A 21906-nucleotide genomic window follows, 5' to 3' on the forward strand; every position below is an offset into this window, starting at 1 on the left:
AGTTGTGACATTACAACATACCTCTGTGGGTTACAGAAGCAATAATACACTTCCTTTTCATTAGGGCATCACATCAGACAACCCCATGGACTGCCATTCGGAGTTTTAAGAATCTGTTCCTGACTCTACTGCATCCAAATCAACAGGAGGAGATTCAGTGGAATTCAGATCATCACCACCATTGTGGGATGCAGTACTGCAGAGGTTATTACCTGAAAGGAGGTTATTACATAGAATGCTCTGAAAAGAGAGGAAAGACAGAAACCCATTTCCCTTGCACCAACAGCAGGTAGCAATGACAACAACGTGACAGTATCATACTACAGTTAGATAACATGCAACTTTCCATCAACTTTCTGAATGGAAAGGCTAAAGGCAAATCAGAACAGGATTTGTGCTGCCCACTGAGCCTTTCAGATCCTCTCCAAACAAACGCTGTACCATTGGTATGCTATCAGCATTGTTCTCGTACTAAATCCAAAAAGCACAGCACTGCAACAGCTACTAAGGAGAAAAAAATAACTGTTAGAGCTGAACGCAGGACAACCCAATATATAGAATCACAGAATGGTCTGGCTTGGAAGGAACCTTAAAGCTCACCCAGTCCCAACCCCTGCCATGGGCAGGGACACCTTCCACTAGAGCAGCTTGTTCCAAGCCCCTGTGTCCAACCTGGCCTTGAACACTGCCAGGGATGGGGCAGCCACAGCTTCTCTGGGCACCCTGTGCCAGCGCCTCAGCACCCTCCCAGGGAAGAGCTTCTGCCTTAGATCTAACCTGAGCTTCCCAAAGCCAATAGGAGTCCTTTCATTTACCCTCAGTTTAGACCAAAACCCATTTCCCTGAGATTTTCCACTATGAAAGAGGAACTTCAGTGTGGACACAGTTTTGATTTATGGCTAGTGAGTAAAACAAATAGTCAATTAGTTAACTAGGGAGGTCCATGATGTCAAAAGACAGACAGAAAGCAACATAATCATAGAATAGTTAGGGTTTGAAAGGAACTTAAGATCACCTAGTTCCAACCCTCCTGCCATCTTTACTCTTTGTGCAGACGTAACCAAAGGGGCATGAAAAAAAAACAGCTTATGCTGAAAGTAAATAAAGTAAAAAGGAAAGAGGCTGTCTTTGTGCGCACTTTTTATTTTACACCACATATCATGAGTGACTAGATTTCTCATTTCATTTAAAATAGGATGGAAAAAGAGAGTATTTTTATAAACTTATTTCCTCATTATAAGCTTGAAATCTCTGAGCGCCCCAAAATATCTGGTAGTCCCGCCACTTTCAAGTGACATTTTGTGCTTAGAGTAAAAATACTTTTGTTTCCATGCTGAAAACAGCCCTTTATATTTGGTGATTTCTTCCTCATGAGCAAAAGTAGATTTAGTCTGTAGACATACGAAAAATTTAATGAATAAATTACTCTCTGCATAAATTGCCACATTATTATCAAATGCTTTTGCTTATGTTTTTCCTTTGCAAAGAACAAGATACTGTATTACATATGCATAGTCAACAGGCATGTGGCACATATTCCACCAGCTCTTACACAAACAGTCATCTGTTCAGGTAAAGTTTTCTTGAATAATGCTATAAACAGAATTTCAAATCTGATTTGGGTTTAACTGCTTCAGTTAAATGAGGATCTGTTGGTAACTTCCTAGCAGATCCATACAATTAAAGCACAAAAATATCCAAGAGGGTTTAAGCAGTTTAAATTTGTGTAGTTGTAGAGAGGAAGTAGAGAAACACCTGGTCAAGAAAACAAGTCTAAGTAGGCTATGGAATATAAAGTTCTTGAAATTAAAATTTGGGTATAATTCTCATAGGTATGAAGAGTGTAAGCACACAGAGGCAACACAGCCTCTAAATAAGGATATTTGGAATCTAAAAATGAACTCTCCTTTTGCTGCCAATTCTTCTACAAATGATACAGGAAAAGTGAGAATATTTCAAGCTCCCTGTGTGTGTCCTTCACAAGTGCAGTGAACTCCTTACAGCGTGGATGCCACAAAGAGAAATGGCTGCAGACAAGCCAGCTGCATTTAGATGATTTCCCTTATGAAGTTCTTGTATCAGTCATCTTGGCATCTCAGCTCTTTTCTGATACACAGCACCGCTAGTTCAATAAGTTCATTATATTTTTCTCTAAGAGATAAAAATCAACGCAATTATACATTTGGCTATTAAAAATGACACTAACAATACTTGGAAGGAAGCTCAGAACACGATTAACAAAAATTACCACACTTTTTTTGTGCCTGATGTAATGCAATGACAGCCTCAGTGATTATGGCAGTTAATATCTGGCACACCATTAGCCTGTTACAGTCTCAGACTATGGGTTAGGGGGAGAGAGGAGGCAGGGGAGAGACTTAGGACCCAGCAGTTTACAGAGAAATAAAGTGCTGGCTTTCAAGTAAGCATCTCATTGGCCTTTAGCCTTTGAAGAGCAGCAAATAGAGCGATCTCACAATTAGAATGGGATGGTTACGGTGTACAAATGAACAGCTTAAATGTCACAGGCATTTAAGGTAAATTTTGCAATTACTAAGTAAACTAAGCTCATTTGCACTGACACCCAGTGACGGCACACTAAGTGTGTGCTTTACTACATCCTCACCTACCCAATTGCCTCTGCAGCAGTTCTTTTTTGCTGGCATAATGGTAGTTATTTGTAAAAATTATGAATGGATTTTAAGATAAATCTTACAAGATTTATGGTTAAAATCTGTGTTGACATTAAATCATTCTAAGTATAGCAAACATGAAATTATTGATCTATAAACAAAATACTACAAGCATTACAGATCTGTGGATATATTATGACCTTTTGTGGCTTAATTAAATACCCCATTGGATCTTCTTATAACACTGGGACATCTGAAATCAGCTACTACTTCATGAGCTACAGTTCTCACAAGGCTTCCAGTAATACAATGTCAAAAAGATATGTAAAGAGGATGTATTGTAGTCCTGCTGAGATGCATGTGCAAGCCAATCATAACTGACTATCTGCAAATTAACATCCCTTATTGATGGCAAATATTCCACTAATGGAGAAAACTTTGTACAAATATGTTTATTTTACAGCAATGTGCAGCAAATGGTTTATGCAAATATTTCTATCTCTGGTTGTTCAACAGCTTTTCACTGAGCACAGCATTAAGGATTGATGATAAAGTAACTTGAGCCCCTGATTGAGGATGTTAATACTATCAAGTTCATGGTATGCAAAAATTTGCTATCCATGAATATTCATTATTTGATTCAAGTTCTCTGTTTCACTGAACATTCCCAAACAGCAAAATATCTGCTAAAAATTCATGGCACATGAGCACAACCGTTTTGTACCAAAGCCAACACCAATTGCTTTACAAATTGTGAAGAATAAAAAAAGCAGTTATCCAATTGCAGTGAAAGGGAAGTCTGGTGCAATGAAGGAAGCCTACTGTATTCTACAAACACCTACTCTGTGTGTTTCAAAATGTATCAGTAAAGTAACACCATTACAAATCAGACCTTCGCATTGTCTTATCCTAAAAGCACTAATATTGCAATTACTTAATTAACAATCATAGCGCCAACATTGTATGGAATACTTCTAAACAAAATGGAAGAAGGTAGAACAAAGCAGACACCTGCAACTGAGGTTTAGTAGGTAGATCTGTCCATCTGAAGGATTAGTAAAACAGAATCTGTGAGACAAGTCCTTTCAAAGCTATGACAAAGGTGGTTTTCTCTCAGAGAAATTTATTCCATCTAAGTCTTCCATAGAAGTGACTGAAAAGTCAGAGCTTGAACGTATCCTATGCCCTGTGCCCACTCTGAGCCTTTCTTTGAAGGTCTTTCTCCAGCCTTGTCAACACAGGCACTTTCTCCCTAAAGCAGCCAGAACTTAACTATTGCACCACTGTTAGCGTGTATTTGGTTCTCTGGGTTTGTATAATACTTCCTCTTCCAAAACAGGCTAAAGATTAGAAAATAATGCTACTAGGAAGTCTTAAAGGTGTAGTCCTTCTGCAGTTCAAATGACACCTAGGCACTGTAATGCTGTTAATGCCAATGCCATGAAGGCGCATACGGAGTGACATTTAAAAATAGGTCCAGAAATACTACAGTGAACTTATAAATATATTCAAGCATAAAAATGAAGAGGAAGATAAAATATTTAAGTTACCTGCACAAGGTAAAATGATAGATAACAGTCTTGATCAATTGCAAGCCTAAGACGGGAGTATAGTTCTGGGATGGCCTTCTAAACAGGTTATCCATTAAAGAACCTGAACTGTTTCTCATCTGATGAAGTTTGACAAAGTTATGGAAGAGACAGAAAAAGTTTAAGACTATGCTTTGGGTCCCCTGAGTTAGATTTGCTGCTACTGGAAAAGGAGTTTTGAACACGACTTGATTTTGTTTCACTGCACATTTGTCTTTGCCTCTTTCCCCCACACCCTCACATCCTGCTGCAGCCAACATAGGTCTTTCCCTGCCTCGGCACGTTTTCTTCAGTAAAAGGAGGAAGATGGGATTCACTTCAGTCAGACGCAGTACAGACTGACACAGCTTTTGAGGGGGTGTCAGGCAGGAGATGACATTTCTCCTGACAATGGCACCTGAGGGGCCCAGCCTGGGCTTGAGCTCATCCAACGGCCAGATCTGAAACACTTAAAGAAACACTTTTTACCAGAGGAGTGGGCAAGGACTGAAGCTTGAGGCACTGCCCCCTTCCCAGGGCCGCTTTGGAATTCCTTGGACCAAATTCTCTGGCATTTGGAACATGCTAAGGAATGCAGGGCATTAGGGACCTTTCTTGCCTTCCTCCTGGGACGGGCTGAGGTTGCTGCTTTGGTCCTGTGCAAGAGACCTCAGGTACATTCAGGGATTTTATGGTAAGTGGATCTTGTAGAATGAAACTCTGACACGTCTGCCTGCGTTGGAAGGAGTTAACTCAGGGAGCCAGGGGATCCCCTCCGCTTCGGTGCGGGCGTCTGTGTGCTGGCAGCGGGGTGCAAGGCCCCGTGAGGTTCCACAGAGCCCTGCTGAGGACACAGCGAGCCCGCTGGGAAGCTGGCGTGTTGGAGGAAGGGCTCGACAGCCCAGGGCAGTAAGGAGTGAGGTAAGAAGTGTCAGAAACAGCCCCACGAGCAGCAAGGTCAGACACCGAGGAGGGGAGGAGGAGCTGGAGCCCATCTTCTCGCCCCAGCCCTGGTGGGGGGCAGTGAGAGCAGCTGGGCCTGGCAGCTGGCCATGGTCAGCCCACCACAGCTTCAACGCACTTATAGAACACCACTACAAGTCATCGTCAATGAAACAGCAACACAAGAACCTGAAGTTGACTGCATGCAGCTTTGTATTTGCCATCTATTCACATATGGAATTGTGCAGCCATTTTACAAGCAGCTCTATGGTGGTTTTTTTTGTAGTTACTCTTGTTAAGTGTCTGTAAACGTGTTGCCAAATGCATACATTTATCAAACAGAAGAGTTCTACACATTTCATACTAAGGCTTGGCCGCTTCATCAGAGTCCTTTCCTTCAAATGTAACACCACTGCTCTCTGTGAACCAGCCCAGAGCAAAGCTGTGCCACTGACCCGGACCAGGACAGACCACCGAGGTGTGTTCCCACTGTACCCTAAACCACTGCCAACACACCAGTAACAAAACAAGCCCCTGATACGGGATATTAGCAGAAGAACTAATCCCATTATTATTCTTAGAACAACAGTTCAAAAGCTCAATGGCTGAATAATTATAACCCAACCTGCTGTTATTAAATAAGCATTAAAGAGCTACACATATTGCTTTGGAGAAAAGACAATTCCAGAAAACAAAAGTAATTATACTGAAAAGGTAAGACATCATTTTTGGGCAGTAAATATAGTGTAATATAAAGCCAGTTTTCAGCTTTGGTCTTCAAAGAAATATTAAGTGCCTTAATAAATATGTATTCATCCCTCAGATTTGCAAGACAGGCCTTCAAATAAAAACCACCATATGCGGCATCTTACATATGAAGCAATTCAAGAAGTAAATTCTGACAGTATGAAACAACATGACTGCTAGTGCAACAGTAAATTTAAATTTGTAATCAGAAACCTAATGGAAAGGGAAAACAAACAAGCTCTGATAAATCGGATTAGTATCTCTCCCAGCCTCCCACAGGATTTCATTTGAGGAGAAGCTAACAAACACACAGTATTGAAATGTTTCTTCAGACTAAATGTCAATGTTAGTCTGTGGCAACAATTTATAACAGGGGGTAAAAATTCAGAGTTCCACAAAAATTTCCTGAAACCAAATTTAAAGCATAATGTTTACCAAAGCATTTTAAAAGTCAGACAATGCCCACAGTCCTGCATGGACCCCAGTGTAAGGGCACTTACTGGGTCTGTTGATGGTCACAAAAGCATGAACCCACTTGACAGTGAGAAGACCAATGTTATTTGTCTAACACAACACACAGGTCACTCTTTCGGGAAGAGGTCAGAGTTAGATGAAATGATTAAGCTCACTTCTAACAGCAATAAAACATCTGCACAATGGGATGTTTCTGCATGGCAGAAAGTGACATTCACACACACACACACACACACAGAGAAAAGACCTTCTCTGACTCCTACTTTGTCTGTTCAGCTCCCTGTGACCACTGGGACCAAGGGCAGCTCTTGCCTGCATAAACAGGGATGGACTGCATGGAGAGAAACTGCTCTGCTCCCCCACGAGCAATTGCTACTGCCCAGCATCACCACAATCTGCATCAGCAGCACATAGCTGGTTTCAAGGGAGCACCTGTGTGGCAGTACCTGCATGTCCCATGTTGAAAGCAGCGGGTCTGCTGCTAGTTCTGCAGATACACTATCGCACAGCGTCTTTAAAACCGGGGCAGCTGGGGGGGAGCTCCGCTACTCACGCGCTTTTCCTCTTACAGCTTCTGAATGTTCTTATTAAGGTACTAAGCCTGAGGAGTGCTATTTTATTAGTTACTCGTTGGCTGCCTCCTCAACATTATGCTACGAAGTTATTAGGAGAAAAATGGAGCAAGACAACCTACTATGTTATGTGGTTAGAGCCAGAGAGTAACAGCTATGTTCAAAGACCATTTGACCTCACCTAAACAAATAAATCTGTTTCCTCATTAGGCTTCCAGGCTGCACTAAGCTGCAGGAAGCTAACATTATCTTCCTCTGCATTATACATCAGCTGCAGCCTCTCTGTATGAACCAGAAACTCTGGATCTTCAAGTGATGTTTGGATCAATCCACTGTTTTGTTAAAATCAGTATCAGTTTACTTAGCCAGAAATCACTGAATGCTTGACTCTGGTAATGATTTCTCTGTTGCTTCAATTTCAGACTCAATTTTGCACCAATTTCAGACTGAATTTTAACTTATTTAATCCAAATGATGTACCCTGATTTTCTTCAGGTTCTTGTAGATCCTTCAAATGGGAACTAAGGATCAAGAATCAGACAAAATGGTTTCTAATGACAAAGAGAATGGATACAGCTTCCCTCTCTACAATGCATGTTTCATTATTAAACTAAACTATCTTAGAATAGTTCTTAAAAATCACATATTTTAAACTTTCAAAATTTCATACTGCAAGACACAGAGCTCCAAATCAGCTCCAAATTAACATCAGGATTTTATAATCTGGTGCTTCTTACCTGAGAAAAGAGTGAATTCAGTAACTGTTAGAAGTATCAGTCCCTGGTCTATTCTACAAAATCTCATCCAATCTTCATACTCCACGGTAAATGCCACCCACTGTAAAATATCTCAAGCTACTGGCCAAAACTCTAACAGATCTGTATCAACCTTCACCTTCAGAGTCAACACCAAGCCCTAATGTACTGCCTGCCTCAGAACTGTCAGCAACAGAGGTGGTGCCTCCCACCACCCACTGCAACCAGCCCACCGTCCCTGCCTGCTTGATGACCAGATCATCTCCTCCAGCAGCCCCGGGAGCACTGATGACATTCCAGCTGTTCTGACAGCTGAGGACTGCAGTGGCTGAAGTATGCTACACATCAGTTTGAGGTACAATGCTCCTGAATGTATTTGCTTTATTCTTCGGTGCATATTCAGATGCATATTTATTTCTTCATGTATATACTTTGGAAAACCAGAATGATTTGTCATTTTAGTAACACCCAAATGGGGTCATTCACTGAGTCCTGCACAGAGCACTGAAAAGACTAAGGTGCTTCATGAACGCACTGCATCGGTTTGCAAAGCTTTATAGCCACGCTAGTGCACGTGAGAAAACACATCATGATTTAACTGATCAATATGTAGACTAATTTCAACTTCCATAAGTAAGGAGCAGGCAGAAGAAAAATCAAAGAGCCATAATAAAACTTATATGAGAGGAAAATGAAATAAAATTACCATCTTAAGGAGGTCAGAGGAGGACAAGAGACAGACAAATAGGCACTGAGAGAGCACGTGTGTTTGAGAGAGACAGAGAGACAAGGTTAGAGGAAGAGGAGGCAGTTCAACAGTGAAACATCTGAACATGGGAAGGAAGCTGGGTCTGATCCAAGCAAAGGCTGGAAGGCTCTAAGAGGTACTGAGCATAAGCCAGCATCCCCAGATGCTTCTCTGCTAGCTCAGGGAATATAAAAAGAAACCATTCCCAGGGAACAGAGCGCAGGTAGTGTTTCAACTGATATAAAGTCTTTGCTTAGTGCACTGTTTCCTCTCATCACAGCAATGTGGCAGTGAATTGCAGGGTTATGGTGGAGAGAGAGGTGAAATACATCATGCTGTCTATGTGCAGGACACCAACAGGGGCACTCTAGTTCCACACAATTTCCCCTTCTACAAGGCACCGTCTTGCAGGAGACTGGCTCACCAAATGCATCCCAGAGCTCAGCAGACGGCTGTGCAGGACGAAGATTGTGTTTGGAGGCTTTGTTGGGAACAGATGGCTTTAAAGCTCAGACCCAGGAAGGCTGCTCTGTTAGGGGTCGCTCTGGAACAGAGACTCTCCTATGAGGAGGAGCTTGCTGAAAAGCTAGCCAAAGGCTCTGGTGGGTGACAGGGCTGCCAGCAGCACTCAGTGTTCCCTCCCAACAGTGAGGGGTCATCTAGCCCCAGTCCTGCTCATTTCTGCTCCTCACCTTTCCCTTGCCTCCTAAGCAACTCAAATCCAATTAGACATATTTGCAAATCTACCTCCACGCAACTGTGCACCATTTAATCCTACACCTTCACTTACAGTTTTGACCCAAATGCTCACGGGCATGAACAAGTGAAACCTGGAAGAGCTTTTCCGCTGCTCACAACTTGCCTACATGTGCCATTTGAACTGATCTCAGTTTACACAGATATATCTGCATGTAACTCTGACCTCAGCAACATTATCTTGAGAGACTTTGCACCTAATGCTTATAAGCATCACAGCACAGGACTGCTAACATACTGTCCAGAAGGAATGCAACCATTTGGGTTCCAGTTATGGCACTTCTTCATCAGTGCGTCACTTATGCTTTTTAAAATTTCACTTCCAAATTTCACAAATGTTTCCAAAGGAACATCTGTGATAAAATTAAAAAAAAACCCAACACACCTATTTTTGCAGAGGGTTCAAAGAATAACCAGAAGTCAGTTTTTCAAAGAGGATTTTCTTCTTTCCCCAAAATTCTTTGATCCTACTCTTTCTGCTCTGAAGAGTGCAACAGGACAAGTTTTGCACTGGAATGCTCTGATGAAGCCCATTTTACAGCTGAGTTTTCTTTTGCTGCGATGAAATTCCCACTGCCATAAAAACACAAGTGCTTGAAGTGCTGAGCCTATACTGAAACAGAGAAGTTCACTACCTTGTATTTCAGCTCTTCGTAACTATGATGCAAAAGCAGCTTTCACTGCCGGCTTGGGGCTAGTTACAGTGATTCATATGAGCTTAAATTGTATAAAATTCCTTTGCAGAGGGACAAGATCAGTTCACTGTTCGCCTCCAGCCCAGCTTGACTTCATAGTCAAACATGAACAAATTACGCTGTAAAATCAGCAATAAGAACGGTAATAAGGAGCAGAGAAGATTTATCTCCTCTTTAAACTAGCTGTCCATGTAGGTTTCTGTCAAACTAGCACATACTGAGTACTCTGCTAAATCCTCCTCTAAAATGATCTCTTCAAACGCATTTCTTTTGCAGTGTATTTCATTTCCCAAGTGAGGGTCAGGGATGCACCTGATGGACTGTCTCAATGGAGGCTTCTTGCCTTGAATTTCTATTGATTTATTTTTTTTTTAAACTGAGGCCAATTGAGAGTTTTCTTGTACGTTTTGGGTCCAACAGGCAACTCTTAAAAACCTTTTCTGTTCTGGAAGCCACAGTCTGCACAGAAAACTCTTATCTAGATGAGTTCTGTGCACGCTACATTTCTCATTCAGCAATTATTATCTCTTCTCTTGATTTAAACAACTCCTTTTTTCTTCCCTTCACTGTATCATAAATCCAAATATCTGAAATTCAGACCCCATCTGAAACTTCATTTCATAAGAAAAAAAAAATGCTGTGGTAAAATCTGATTCTGCCAATAGCTTAATTTATTTTTCCCATTTCTTTTATCCTTCCTCTCCCAAGACTGTTAGATTTCTAAACTTTTAGTTAAAATTTGGATGTCATTTGTCAGGTATTCTGGGCAGCATCGAATCTCTACAACTGCGTAGAAGCTGCTCACCACTCTTGAAAATCATGTCACAAAAATCACTGGTCCACAACTACATTTGCCTTGTGCCCACAACATTTCCTGCCCAGCTCCAGCGCTTGGTATTAATCTACATCCATGATATAGTTATGGCGATCAAACCCTTCTTCTCTAACTACAACCACTTCTCTGTCATATGTAAGTGAAACCATAGAAAAAAAGCATCCCTAAAAACATTTCTAGTACAAGCACTTGTTCTGCATTTCCCTCAGTCACCCCATGTACTCAGAGGATAAAGCTTTAGAGCTGAGAGAGATGAAGAACCTGATACCACACGACTCACAGTCTATCAAGATTAGGGCTCACACTGACTTAGTAACAAGCTCCTTGTGCTACTTACCATTTGCCTGCAAAACTGTCTCCAGACTTGTGCCTGGGATCTTCCTTCTTTCCCACAGCACACGCACTGCCATGCCTCTCCCCTCTCAGATCAGTTCCTGTCAGTCAAATTCAGAGATCTCTTTTTCCAAGCTCTTTATTTTTCCCTCTCTTTTTTTTTTACTTTTTCTCCTTCTTCTTTTAAGAAAATGTATAACGAAAGAGCCAAATGCAGTTCCAGAGACTTCATGAATAGGCCCAAGATATAGACACATGGTTTGCGAGTTGGCTGTGTATTATCAGCCCCATTTATCATTGCAGAAACTTGTAGAATAGCAAAGTGCATTGTCTCCCTAAGCATCCTGTCCCTGGGATAAAATCTGCTCCTCATGTTCTATAGTCCAGTGATTTATCAACAGAAATTAGCATTTTCTATTTCGTTTCTTTCGTATTCCAGTCAGCTCTTGAGCTCTTCCCTTGAGAAATACCAGATTATCCACACTTAATTGATTTCTGGTGTTGATATCATTGGCAGTGCTAAAGCAGAAAACATGATTTCAAAACTGAAACGTTAACTGGAATCCAATAATCCTTATAAAGCTGAAAAAACTTAACAATTTGATCTATTCCATTACAGTTTAGCTGTGATAAAACCAAACAGGACTGCTACTGAATGGCATTCAAACACAACATAGTAATTTTCCACTCCCTGTTTTTATGTGAACATCAATATAAACCCATCAGCTGATAGATAAATGAATGGTTGGCAGCATTACCAGAGCAGACAAAGTCCTTCTTCTGCACATCTGCCACCAGGAAGCCGCGCAGGTTGACGGGGGCCAGGCAGAAGGTGAACTGCCCGATGGTGCGGCGCTGCCGCAGCCAGTCCGACAGCCAGGCCAGGTGGCAGTCGCAGTGCAGGAAGTTGGAGTGAAGCCGCCTACAAAACACACAAGAACCCTCAAGTTATCAACAGCAGTTTAGACATAAAACACAAAGCAGAGCAAGCAAGTACAAGTCTGTCTCTTCAGCACAATTTAGTAGGATCATTGCAGTTTATTAATTAAAGTTGAGCCAGGTCTTGACTCTCTACATTGACAAATAAGTTACAAACATCTACACATACATTAGTGCTGTTATTTAAAATGGCTTGGAAGAATGAAGTTAAATAATGGCCTGCCTACAGGTACTTACGAGCTGGCCATTCCAGTGAAAAGAATATGAAGAATTTAAGATTCCTCCAAGTAATCACTTTGTGATTTCATATCAGAAACAACCGCATGAATGTGGTATCTTTGAGTGAATTCAAAGGATGGCTTCATAAAAATGAGGACCAGGCTGAAAAAAAGGGTAATAGGTGATTCTCTCTCCTTGGGGAGGGGAAAGAGAGAACCCTCCACACACCAGCAGCTATTGATCCCTTGTATGCTCTATTTCGAAAGGCCACTATGGATGGGTTCTGGACAGAGCAACCTGGTCCAGTGGAAAGTGTCCCTGCCCATGGCAGGGGGCTGGAATGAGACATCTTTAAGGTCCCTTCCAATCCAAACCATACTATGATTCGGTGTCCCTGTGTTGCCTGGACAAACTCATCAATGCTCTTTTTATTGCAGTACTTTAATGCAAGTATGCAGTTTCTAGACAGGAATCTTCATTTCATGATGAAAAAGGGGACCATGATAGGGTGATGCCACAGAGCAACAGAGGGCTGCTCTTTGTAATGGAAAGTCTGTCCACCGGTTCCCTTCTCAGCCTGCTTCATGCCTGGGACTAGAGACTGGCAGAAGCATTATCTCATTGTGGAGGGAAGTCTGCAAATTGATGATGCATTGAGGGCGCAAATCTGGTCATTTTAACAGCTACCACACTTTAGGTCAAAACAAAAGCCCAGCATATTCATTATTTCATTAACTGTAATGAGTCAGACATTCACAGTGTTATACCAAAGCTGAAATGATAAAACAGACTGAAAATCCTGTCAGAAATAGCTAGACAAGGCATTATTCACTTATATTACAGGCATTACATTTAAAACAACCCACAGAATCAGTGTGCACAGGATTTTTAGCCTTGTCCATCCACCAAAGAAATCAACTGTCTATGCGAGATCTTCATCCTGCTGAGCAGCACCAGCACCCAGGCTGACAGTCCCCAGCTTTGTATGTTTGGGGTGGAAAGTCACACTACAAGACCACAAATCTGGAACTGAGAGTTTATCCTGTAGGGATGGAGGATGCTAGTCTCCTGGGAGCACTGTGTAACATAACTGTTGCAGAAGGATGCCTAGAAAACCTTGTGCCTGAAGCTATTTAATTGAAACTGCAGTAAGTCAGATTTCTAGCAAAATGTTTTGTTCTGATGAACCATTAATCTGCCTGGAACACTTTTTGTTGGTTGGAAGAATGAATAAATACATTTACAAAGAAAAGAGAACAAATATAATCTAGCCAGAAATTATCCTAAGACTGTGCTCTAACTTCAACTTAGGAAGCATTTCATTTAAATCCTTAGGGTATTTTCCCTTCCTACCATGGCAATCAAGAACGATACTGAGAATCATCTTCCTCCAGAAGAGCTCATCTCACACCATTCCCTGCATCCCCCGTGTGGATGCAGGCAGGCAGGAATAGTAACCCCACAGTTTCACAAAAAGGGGCAGCTTTTAGTCCTAAGAGTTGGGTTTTCTTACTCACTAAATTGGTACTGCTGGTGTCAGGGGTTCTCCATGTCAGCAGAGCAAAGTGCCACCTCTGCCAGCTTGCCTGACTCAGCAGAGCCCAGCCTCATCGCCTGGTCAAGTGTTTTGTGTGGATATTCTACAGTTTGCTTTGGAGAGGAGGCCATTCGAGAGCCTATCAAGCTAACAAAGCAGCATATTAGAATATATTTTTGATAATTATATTAATGAATACAGCCACAGAAAGACTTTTCACAGTACTTCAAATGCATAATGCACCAATTCCCTGTGAACATGAGAAGCATCAAAGTGATTTGGTACATTTTCAGTTTATCCTTAAATAAAAAACCCAAAAGAAATTATGCAATTACCTATCTCAGCAGTCCCTCACACATGCAGAGCCAACAGGCCACTTACCATTAAGCAAACAGGTGTGGGGAACATGTTTTAACATAAATAAAGCTGGTTCAAGCAAAGGAAAGCAGATCAATAAAAACTAATTCCTGTCACTTCCAATCAAGGCGAAGAGATCAATGAAACTTAGCAACAGTTAAATAAAACAGGTTAGCACAGTAAAGATGATTTCTTCAGGTGCTTCAAATCTTACTGGGCTTTTTATTTTTCTTTGCCTTGAGAGTTCTTGTCCAAGTTGAATATGCTCTTTACTTTCACTTTTCCTTCTCGCTTCTTAGACAAGCAGATTGTTTTGAGAGCCATGAAGACAAAGCTATTTATCCACAGAAGCAGAAGCAGTTGTGGCACAAGCGGCCCCAGAAGTCCTGCTAATGGATCTCACTAGTGTGTAAGAGGGACACACAGAGGTCAAACACTACCCATGCCACAGCTGGGTGGGAAAAAGAGCTTGTCCCTCCTTAAGTAACATTCAGACCAGGGATCCCCTACAAGAGCTTCTTGTAAGAAAGCCCATCTAAGTGAGAAGCTACTTGAGAAGCTGAGCAAACTGACGATCCTTTAAGGAAACAGTAGTCACCAAACTGTAATGAACATCATTCATGATCTGTTTGGACTGAATTTGCATCAACAATGAAGAGATTAAATAGTAGATCTTAGTCAGCCATTACGTCTCAGACTGCTTTCCCCTTTCATGCTAACTGCTCATTGAGGCTGTATATTAATGCAGAAGGTAAAGGTTATCAAGTGAAATAAATCAAAGAAACTAGGAAGATCATTAACATTCCCCCCCAAATAATATTTTATATAAATATTTTACATAAATGAACAAAACCTGATGAGTTTTAGATGTGTTTAAGGGTATGTTAGTTATTTGGTTATTATTAGCCATTTACCTAAAACTTGGTTAAATGAAAACAGTATTAGCCTAAATTCTGAACAGAAGAAATTCAGAAAATACTGAGTAAGATGCAGCTATGTAATCTTATTCTGACAATAATTATGGTTAATAAAGTATTAATTGTGAAAAGTGCTAAGATGGATAGAGGAAAAAAAATTACTATGAAGGAGCAGCTGAAGAAACTAGAAAATGCTATTTCATTCTTGTATTTCTCTTATATTTATTGCTATTTTGATGACTTCTCTGTGTCTGTTGAAAAAGGTGCAAGAAAATATAGAAAACAAAACTATTTTTCTGTATTTCCACCTGACTATGTAGAGGTTTTTAACTCCTATATTGAACTGCTCGGAAGAGCGCTGGATGCTATTTGGCACTCTGTGGAGACTGAAACATGCCATTTGATACTGATGAAACTACCTTTACAGAGCAGGAGGTGAATGAATATGAATGCAAGTTTGCAAAAGTTGCCCTTTTTGCCACAGACCTTAAATTAAATTTCCAGCAAATCCTTTTAGAGTGGGTCAGCATTCATGTTCTATAAATGTGGCTCTCAGAATTCAATATAAAAAGCTTCCCTTTATAAATCCTATTTATGACTTCCTTCCCCCTTTTTTTTCCTTTTCTTTTTTTTTCCTTTTCCTTAATTACAGCAGAGGGGGATTAGTCAGTGTAAGTCCCCAGGGAGCTATATACAAAGCCATCTCTGAAATTAAACTAAAGGGAAAATGACAGAAGGCATTGAGCTCTGGGAACAGACAAGACTGCCTAATCTGAAGAAGACAGGCAAATTTTCTGGACCACTGTGACTGAATGAGAAAAGGCAAAACTCCAGGAGCCTTCACCCTGCACCTTTATCCTCTTTATCCATTCTTTCCTAAAAGACAAACATCTAATTTCCATTTCATTACTTACATTAAGATCTGTGAATGTCACCATTTAATGAAGAAGGCAGATTTAAATCAGAGATTATTTTACTCTGGTTGACATGAGTAAAGCCATTTTTCTTCAGTTCTGTTAATTTACTTGATCTGGTTTTACACGTGTATGTAGCATCCTTGAGGCATTTTAGTTTTTCGATGTTGTAGAAAATTTCCAGGCTGGCTACTATTTCTCTTTCTTTGCTTTTAGGACTACATAAATCTTGGTTGAGTTTGAGATTTTAGAGTCAAAACCCAGAGATACTTTGTTTAAACATGACTTTTCCTGAAGCTGTGTATTCCCTAAAGAAATTTAAAGGAATTATTTAAAGAAAATGGTTTTGGTAGACTATGGCTAAATTATACAAATGCACAGAGTCTTATTTCAGTCTTTGTATTTTGGTCTACTAAGGCTGAACAGAGCTCTTCCAGTGGAATGGTGCCCAGCTATAGAAACATGGATTTGACGTAAGAGAAGTCTTTATAAAAAATACATCAGATTCAGTGACATTTTGTTTCAGAAAGTAGCTGGAGAAGGAACTTTTTTTTTCAAGTTCTTTAAAAAAATGTCTTGTTTCAGAAATTAGTATTCTGAATTCAAAAGAAGAAATAGGATTTAAGGGCAGGATGTTAAGGAAATTAAGTAACTTGATCCATCTGAGCAGTTTTTACAAGGTTGATGGTGTTCCAGCGTGGAACACATTTCACATTATGGGTTTTCCTAGGTGGGGGAAATGCTAATTTCATTTCCAGGAAAATTCAAACTCTTGATAAAACCAGATCTAAGTTCACTGTTTAAACCCAAGGAACCACTGTAGGGCTCTGAAGGCACCCCCCCACCTTCACAGCCTGGGCCAGCCTCATTGGGGCTCCAGACCTGCCCCAGCCCAGCACTGCAGCACAGCCCAGGGGGACCACCAGCCCCTGCCCAGCACTGGCCTCCTGTCCCTGTCCCCATCCCTGCCGTGGCTCCCTGTGGGACGGGCCCAGCGCCACCTCCCTCAGGAGAGAGCAGTGAACTGGTCACAGTGGGAGAGGCTGGCGTAAGATTATCACAACACAACAAATACCCAAACATTGGCTTACGCCATCCTCCTCCTCCTCCTCATTATTATTATTATTATTCTATTTGAAGGTATTACTTACAGAGTCCTGATCTTTGGCATATGATTGAAACTGGTAACAGGAATGCGGGTGATGTTGTTATTGTTGAGAGTACTGTTAGGAGAAAAAAAAAAGAGAGAGAAGAAAATAACAGATTGATCAATTATTTACCTTTCTTCACCAACACACCATTTACAGAAACAAGCAGCTAAAACTCTTGGTAATAAATCTGGCAGGCTGCAAGCAGCAAGAACATGCTGACCAATACCTCAGACAATCTGCAGCCCATCATGAAGGATATTGTTAAGGCAACGCAATCAACAGCTGTATAAGAATGGCTGAAGGTTGCTATTTACCATGCCTGAGCACCAAGGAGGGCAGCAGATGAAGTTTTATCGACCACTGGAACAGATCCAGACTTTCTGGATAAGCTGCCACTTTGCTTGAAAAGCTGGTGCAACTGGAGCAGAGGAACATCAAACTGGCACACCGCAATGTGAAAGCTTCGCACTTAGAGCGCTCTCTCTCACATAAAAAAAGAGCTGTTGACTTGCCCAGGCTTATTAACACAGCCAGCTTATACGGCCAGACAGCTCCAATTGCCCTTTGAAAACACACTGACTCTTTCTTTAGTTGCCTTATGAAAAAACATATGGGTAGTGGAATGGATCAGAATAAAACATGTCATGACCCAGGCATATAAGGATTTCTGCTCCTCTATGAAAGCACAGCTTAAAGAGAAAATGATCCCAGCTGCTATAGGGACCCCCTGAGCGCTTCTTATGAAAAATGAACTGACTCGATTATCATCTTCTGAGTGTGCTGCTCCCATCTATGGAGCTCCTAATTATATCAATGACTCTCCAGCAAATTAGAAGATATAAAGTTTATCAAGATGGCACAGGAAATGGAAAGCACTCCAACAGGGCGTAATTGCCATGCTCAAAGTGCACCAGCTCTGCAGCTCAGTTTGCCATAGGAATCAATGGGGCCATGTCCCAGCATGGCTGGTGCTGCTCTGGCTGCAGTGGGGTGTCCTCTGCTTTATGTAAGAGGCCCAGCACTCCACAGGATCACACTGGGAGAAGACAGAGCTTTTGTGTGTTTGTGCTGAAGAAAATACTGAAACAGCCTGAAAAGGCATGTGACCCTTCCCTGTGTGAACTATCTAGTTGTGCGATATTACATATTTACAAAGGACACTTCATCAAAAGCTCCTGAAGACCTTTACAGAAGTTCAGTGGCCCTCTTGGTCATCTGCTGATTTAAAAACATTTTTACCGTTCTGCCCAGAAATCCCTTGGTGACACGATCATCAGCAGATTAAAGCTAAATTGGATTATACCCTACTAAGACTGCTTTTCGGGTACCCAGGAAGACATACAGGCATACTGGCAGAGCCAGGAGGTTGGAGGTAACACAGCCATGCATAGGTACAGTCAGGAGGGGTGTGTGAGCAGGCTCTGGCACTGGCAGCAGTGGGTTGGTGCTCCTGCACTGCATCGCAGCAGGGCAGAACATGACCACGCTGTTAGTAGGGTGGTAGCTGGTACTTCAGCACAGTGCTGCACCAGATGGATGCAGTACTGATCTGGAGCCAGCCTGGGGACTGACATACCCATGACAGCAAACTGCACCAAAAGAGCAAGATCACCCTTCCTTTCCAAATCTGTGAGCAGAGGGAGTTATGGCAGTAATAGCAAAGTTTTGGAAAGCTGGAATCTGCATGTCAGATCTGCTGCCAGAGATCTGTGTCAGTCAAGTCACACACGTTCACACACCAGGCTGGTAAGAGCTGTAGGCCTTAGTACACTGCCGCTTATAGTAGAATATATAGTATTAATTCCAGATCTTCTGGAAAACTTGCTGCTGCCAAAACCTGGACAAGAAACACCCAGCTAAGCATTGGGATCAATGGGTATCAAAATCAGGGGTTTGTGTATTCAATTTTTCAATATGCAAAGACTCAAACGCAGTCTATTACAAAGTTACTGGATAAGATGAAGAGGGGAATAGTGCCAGGTTCAGAAGAAAACCTAAGAGTGAGCTCTTACAGCTGTCAGCCCTGTCATTTCCTCAGCTATGCATCACAAGCTGCACATGTCACCACCTTACGGTGGCTTCAGTGCTGCAAGCGAACACAGTGACTATCAGGGTATATCTGATACACTGTTGGCCTGAGCAGCTCTACCTTGGAACTCCTGCTAATGTCATGATCACACACATCTCCCACTGTGGCAGCTTATATGGTGCAAAATGAAACCCTCTGTCATACAACTGCTACTGCTCAATTATCTTATGCAGCTAGTGATGGGGGTTGGAATGACATGAGCTTTACGGTCCATTCGATGGGACAAGGGGTGATGAGTTGAAAATAAACAGGGGAAGTTCAGGTTGGATGTAAGGAAGAAGTTCCTTACTGTGAGGGTGGTGAGGCGCTGGCACAGGGTGCCCAGAGAAGTGGCAAATGCTCCATCCCGGGCGTTCAAGGCCAGGCTTGGGCGACATGGGGTGAGGTGTCCCTGCCCACAGCAGGGGGCTCAAACTGGATGATCTTAAGGTCCTTTCCAGCCCAAACCATTTTAGGATTCTATGATTCCAACCCAAACCATTCAATTATATAATAAAAGCAAGCATACGCAATTTCAGCAAATGAACACAACCTCTCATAAGGTGCATACATCTATACATCAGCACACCCACCCTTCAATATCTGTATTTGATATTTGCATCTACACATGCATGTGGGGAAGCTCGAACAGGGCTCACAAATGGAATTTCTAATTGCACCACCTTTTCTTTTTCTATAAACATAGAAATATAATTCACCTTCTGCCTCAGTTGCCTGTGCCATACAAATGAGCTATGCACTTGGAAGCTTTTAGGTACACACCGATAAATAAAAGCCACATGGAAAGTCAGCTCATAACAATTAAATCACATACAGAGCTGATGTCTGCATGGGTCACGGCATGCACTACAGGAGTCAATGGAAGCCACAGGAGTTCAAGGGAAACTTTCTATTGATCTCAGAAGGACGTGGAGTGGATTCAGGCAGAACGGGACATGACAGCAAGCTTCCTTCTGCAAGGAGGGTAGAGAATACCCTGTCTCCCAGTGCAATTCTTCATCCAGATGCGGAAAGGTCAGCCTCTGCTGTCTGACTCTGTGATTCCAAAGTATTTTAAAATCTCTTAAAATATTTCTGCTCTACACACAAAACATTCTCCCAACCACAGAGTATTTCTACTCTTAAAATGTCTGATGAGAGTGGCTCAGGTTTTGCCCCTAATAAGCACAGGTTTCCCCTTATTCATCAACAAATACATAACCCTCCTTCCAAGAATCCTAAGTCACTGCTGAATTAAAGTACTCCTTAGCCACAAATTTCACAGATAACTCTAGCAGACAGCTAATGCGCACACGATTTAGTAGCATACTATTTCATTGATATTTAAATGTTAACCATAATGGAGGCAATAAAACATCTATGATAACAGCAATTATTTCAGAACAAAGAAGGCCAAACACTGCAAAGGGCACTAATTGACAGTGAACTGTGCCTCACAGGAGCTGTAGGAATTTAACCCTGCTGAGCAGGATGTGCCAGACACACACCTCCCACTGCAGGAACTCCATGGATTTTGCATGCGGACGGTTTCGGGTAGAGGTGGGCTCTAGAGGCACTCTGTAAAGGTTTCCTAGGCACATGAAGCATTCCCAGCAATGAGGTTTTGTGTCCTGACAGAGGTAAGGGCACAACACAGGGGCATTTTTAACGCATGAAGGAAAAAAATCAATCCTGCTTCACTGGTGTTCCACTGCTAGCGGCTCCGAGGCCCCTGTTTCATTTTGATCCGATGTTTCAAGTCCATAGAAACAGCCATGCAAACACCAGGAAGCTGCTAGAAAGAGAAAACTTCAAGAATCTTCCAAATCCTCCAACATCATGTGGGAGAACTTGTATTCTGCAGAGTTCTCCCCAGCTTCATACCTCCCGTCTCTTCCAGAACCCAATCTACCCTTGTCCCTTGAAAAAGCACTGTCCTCTCAGTTAGAAGTCCTCACCCTGTAAACTATTCACATCCAAAATGCTGAATCAGGAAACCGAGGTTATAGACAATATTATTTATGCCAGCAAACTTCCCACCTTGGGCTGTGATCCTTGTCAGATCTTGCAAGCTAAGCAGAAGCAGACTGCAGCAGTCCTAAGGATCCTCCAAGGACTACTTGGAAGATACATAATGTGGGATCAGCAGTCTTTTGAGGTGGTGCATCCTCCACCAGTCTGAGCTGTCACAGTCCCATTGACTCCAATTTACAACCCCAGAGGAACTGCACCACTAACTCATTCCTCTGCCAGTTGTCCAAACTGGTTAGAGGCACGCATGGAGCTGCTTTCTTCCTTCTGAAGAATAAAGCTGATTTATAACCCCTACTAATCAGGTCTCTCTAAAGGAAAGACTGCTCGCTCTGCAATCCTTTGAAAACAATTACCTATCTCCTTCCTCTAACTTTTTGTGCAAATTCAACTACATGCAGTTGCATTTCTATTCTCTTCTGACTTGCTCCAGATTCATGTACATCACTGCAATGTGATTACATTAAAATCATTAACCTCCAGAAATGACTGTCATGTGTGCATTTTTAACGTAATATTTATGCATTATTCTTTACTCTTCTCCACCCTCCTGAATAGGAATACAGGTGTTCAGGACTAGGTGAGAGCCAGAAAGAGTCCGTACTCCTACTGCTAGGAGAAATTACACAACTTCTATGGAAGGTACTTTGGGGAAAAAAAAAAGAAGGAAAGGGTTTAAATTTTGAACCCTACTAATAATACATGTATTTTAGTT

The 21906-nt window shown here is 41.8% G+C and overlaps 1 protein-coding gene across 4 annotated transcripts in view; it reads right to left on the reverse strand.

Annotated features, from left to right (window-relative positions):
- The window catches only part of SLIT3 (slit guidance ligand 3), a 518888-nt gene that overhangs the window by 193007 nt on the left and 303975 nt on the right, over nucleotides 1–21906 (reverse strand). For all 4 annotated transcript variants that reach the window (XM_061456398.1, XM_061456397.1, XM_061456396.1 and 1 more), the window contains 2 exons: nucleotides 17093–17164; nucleotides 11817–11980 (listed from right to left, as the gene is read on the reverse strand). In XM_061456398.1, the coding sequence (XP_061312382.1) occupies nucleotides 11817–11980; nucleotides 17093–17164 (236 nt within the window). The remainder of the gene's footprint in view (nucleotides 1–11816; nucleotides 11981–17092; nucleotides 17165–21906) is intronic.

This window comes from Pezoporus flaviventris, unplaced genomic scaffold, assembly GCF_033815535.1.
Source record: "Pezoporus flaviventris isolate CSIRO_AGI_PZ_B2104156 unplaced genomic scaffold, CSIRO_AGI_Pfla_v1 ptg000023l, whole genome shotgun sequence".
In the NCBI taxonomy this organism is placed as follows: Eukaryota; Metazoa; Chordata; class Aves; order Psittaciformes; family Psittacidae; genus Pezoporus; species Pezoporus flaviventris.